This window comes from Austrofundulus limnaeus, unplaced genomic scaffold, assembly GCF_001266775.1.
Source record: "Austrofundulus limnaeus strain Quisiro unplaced genomic scaffold, Austrofundulus_limnaeus-1.0 Scaffold94, whole genome shotgun sequence".
Classification (NCBI taxonomy): Eukaryota; Metazoa; Chordata; class Actinopteri; order Cyprinodontiformes; family Rivulidae; genus Austrofundulus; species Austrofundulus limnaeus.
Genome location: NW_013952496.1, coordinates 331,921 through 335,543, shown reverse-complemented (window position 1 = coordinate 335,543; position 3,623 = coordinate 331,921). Strand labels below are relative to the sequence as shown.

The 3,623-nt window shown below is 36.1% G+C and overlaps 1 protein-coding gene across 1 annotated transcript in view; it reads right to left on the bottom strand.

Moving 5' to 3' along the window:
* Positions 1-1,888: 1,888 nt before the first annotated feature.
* Positions 1,889-3,623, bottom strand: part of rwdd2b (RWD domain containing 2B) — a 3,297-nt gene continuing 1,562 nt past the window's right edge. Inside the window, exons 2-4 of the mRNA XM_014012742.1 lie at positions 3,561-3,611; positions 3,052-3,414; positions 1,889-2,948 (exon numbers count right to left, since the gene is read on the bottom strand). Coding sequence (XP_013868196.1) covers positions 2,696-2,948; positions 3,052-3,414; positions 3,561-3,611 — 667 coding nt within the window. The 3' untranslated portion in view covers positions 1,889-2,695. The remainder of the gene's footprint in view (positions 2,949-3,051; positions 3,415-3,560; positions 3,612-3,623) is intronic.

Genomic DNA, 3,623 nt, shown 5'->3' with positions numbered 1-3,623 from the left:
CCTTGGAGTTCCCCCGGAGGAGCTGGAAGAAGTGGCTGGGGAGAGGGAGGTCTGGGCCTCCCTTCTGAAGCTGCTGCCCCCGCGACCCGACTCCGGATAGGCGGAAGAAAATGGATGGATGGATGGACTTAAGGATCATTTACAGACTTAGGCGAATTTATTGGGACCCCTCAACAATAATAATTAAAAAAAATAGAATCCAGTAAATATGCTAACGGATTGGAAAAAAAACATAGATATAAATGAAATTTAAAAGTTCTTTTTTTTGTATAGCTTCCACCACAGAGAAGATAAAAGTGCACAGCAGTCTGACAACCAATAATCCTCTAAGTTACAGTCTAGCTCCCCGTTTAAATTTTATTTGAAAATCTTAAGATGTCATTGAACAATAAACCAATGTGAGGTGGGAGGAAACCGAATCCTACTATTGCTCCAACCTTCACCTCCTGCACCGTTGTCTGTCTGCAGTTTTGTGATAATGATGTTGGAGTCACAGAGGCCCATAAAAAAGGAAAGCACCCTATAAATTTCTAAATATGCAGAACCCTGATCTGCTGAACCATCTCATTGGGATGAAGCTAAAATTCACGTTGTCCAGGTAAGTAGGATCATTATCCTGCTTCTATGCTAATATATGCAAAGCAATATTGCAATTATTTCACCACTGTCAAGATGGTTTATTGAAGAGACATAACCATATTTTTATTACTTTCATTCTGCACGTCAAGGTTGCAGCAGCGTAGTAACATCTGTATTGCATTTGTTGTAAATGGTTGTGTAAATCAATGTTTATTCACTGAACATAAATGTTGTTGTTTTCATAAATATGTAGCACGTTGTTTAACAGAGGACATCCTTTCAGATAAAGTAGCTCAGCTCTATAAATTGCCACAAGAAGCTCAGTTTTTATATTCACTTCAGTGATAATTTCAAAGGTTTTTGTACTGCAGCTAAGACTCGAGTGAGTGGTCTACGTTTGAGCTGTTGTAGTGTTATTGACTTTGTTGTGACCGGAAGTAGTGTTAATGACTTGCTCTACAGCTCCAGTGGAAGAGTGGATCAATACTGCTGCTCTGCTGACAGAGATCTTTATTGTAGACAAAGGAGTTAAAACTAGTAAGCAACATGCTTACTAGGGTTACGCCAGATGGGTATATGTATATAAGCAATAAACCTCTGTTCATTGAAGCGAGGGGTTATTTTTGTCACTATCATACGCTGAACGTGCTGAAACTTAATTTACACAATCAAGGAACAAAGGAAGAGGACAGGTCTATGAACAAACAAGCACTGAAAAGATGTTTAGTTAATTAAAAGTTGAACATTTCTTGAAAATCTGTAAATTTTGCTATTTAAAGTCGGTGCAATCTACTACAATATACTGATAAATACCCACACTGAATGTCTGATACTCTACAGTGACAAATCTAATAAGTCTTTATCACAACAAATACAACAAGCAATATTTAATAGATGTTTATAAAAAAAATTGAGGGTATCTATATTAATGTTATCTTTATTAAAATATCCCACCAAGTTTTCTTGTCTTTTTTTCACAGACAAGTTATTACAATAAAAAAGCAAATGAAACACTCATTAAAAATTAATTGTATTTATAAGAACAACTTCTTGATTATAAATTAACTTATTGTCCCAGAAGTCCTACTTGACCAAAGATTTTGCCATGTGAATCTCATGTAATCCAGGATTACATCTCAGATTGCCATGTTTACCTACTTTGATTATCTATTGCTGCCATCTGCAGGACAGTAATTTGCAACTAAATTCAATCCTGTGTATCCACTTTGCTCTTTAATTACATATCCTTTTTTATTTTATAACGTTTTTCCCCCTGATAGCTAAAAAGTCAAAGACCCAATGAAAAGGAAACACTAAAATATACATTTTAATTGTGGTCTTCACTCAAAACCTGAAAAAGAAACCGTAATTAAAAATGTTTTTCAGCAGGATATTCATTTCATTTACATTGTGCATTTTACAATTATTTATGAAATAATGCTCAAGAACAGTGATCTGAACAAGAATAAAACAAGCATGTAAAGCGCTTACTTTGCATAAACAAACAAAAAAATAATAATCATAATAATCCTATAAATATCCTTAATGTAAAACTCAATGTGAAGCTTGGTAATTTCAAATTGTATTTGTATAATGTCATGCACATTGAAATTTTTTTTTCAAAAGAATTTATTGGTGAAATAAAAATTTTGCTTCCTATAAATCATAGAAATAAAATTACATCATACCAAAATATAGACAGAAGCAGATGTTGGCCATCTTGTGCAGCTGTATCTGAAAAGGACCAGGTAATAAAAACACTGCTGCCAATGAAAGGAGGAAGTACCTGGGGCACAATGTTTGAAATGGAAGTCAGGCAGGTATTTTTGAAAACAAATATATTGTTATTTCTTTATAATTAAATAAATAAAAATTACCAAAGCAAAGTGTGAAAAGAGGCTTTGTGATGTATTTATTTATGTCCATTTTACCACAGTGGTACCAGTTTTAGTCAATAAAAGATGATGAATGTATGCAACTTTAATGACATGATGAATATGAGTGCTCTCAGATTACATAGAAATTTTACAATGCATAGCTTTTCTTTTTTTTAGGTTGTAAGCTTCTTTTGGGGGGAAAAATGTCTTCAATGCAACTTTTTCTCTTGGTTTGACTACTACCTTCCTTCAATGCCAAAATAAATCTGAAAGACATCACAGCAGCCTTTCTCATTTAAAAACTGGTAGAGCTGTCCAAGGTCCATGTGATTCCCTCTATTCCCATGAGGGTCAAACATAGCCTCTTCAAAGCCTGTGAATTTGCGCAGGGAGTCTATGCTCTCCACAGTCTTGCCGTCCTCACCTTGACGATCAATGGTAATGTCCTCTCTATGTCGAATCATGATTTTCTTCCATGTCAGAACCTTCACTCTGAAATGAGAAAAAAAAAGGGTTTGAAAAGGTGATAAACCTGGTACCTCTATAAGCTTCTAGCGGTGACATCAGCTGCTAAAAATAGAAACACTTAAAATACCTGGACCAAAACTCCTCGCAGGCAGACTGAGGACCTTCCACACACACAATGCCAGGCTTCCCAGGCATGCTGAATCCTGAGAGACCCAACTCTTTTGACCACTCCAAGATGTTCTTCCTTTTTGATTTGTTGTAGATGTGGTGGCTGTAGATCCACAGTCGGCTGAACACTTCCGGTGGACAGGCAGATTCTGCCTTTGGAGTCGGCGCTGGTAATAGGCTCTTATTTAAAAACAGGGGCAAGTTGTCTTTCACCCAGTCCAGCGCAGCGAGCACACACACCTCCCCCTGGCAGTTTTCCATGAGGTATTTAGTGAGCTGTGCCTGGAGCTGTGTCTGCTCAGCCCTGCTGAGAGCCGAACACCTGAAGGACAAATAATATATATTTAATGACAAATAATAATTAATACAAAAAAACACACACACAATCTCATACTATGAATAACAAATTGCTTATTTTAACCTTGAAGATCACTTAAATTTTTTAATATAATTTTTTGTATCTTATACCTTACTGTTGTATCTGGGAGCACACTGGGATACTCAGATGGATAAGAGCAGGATATAATGAAC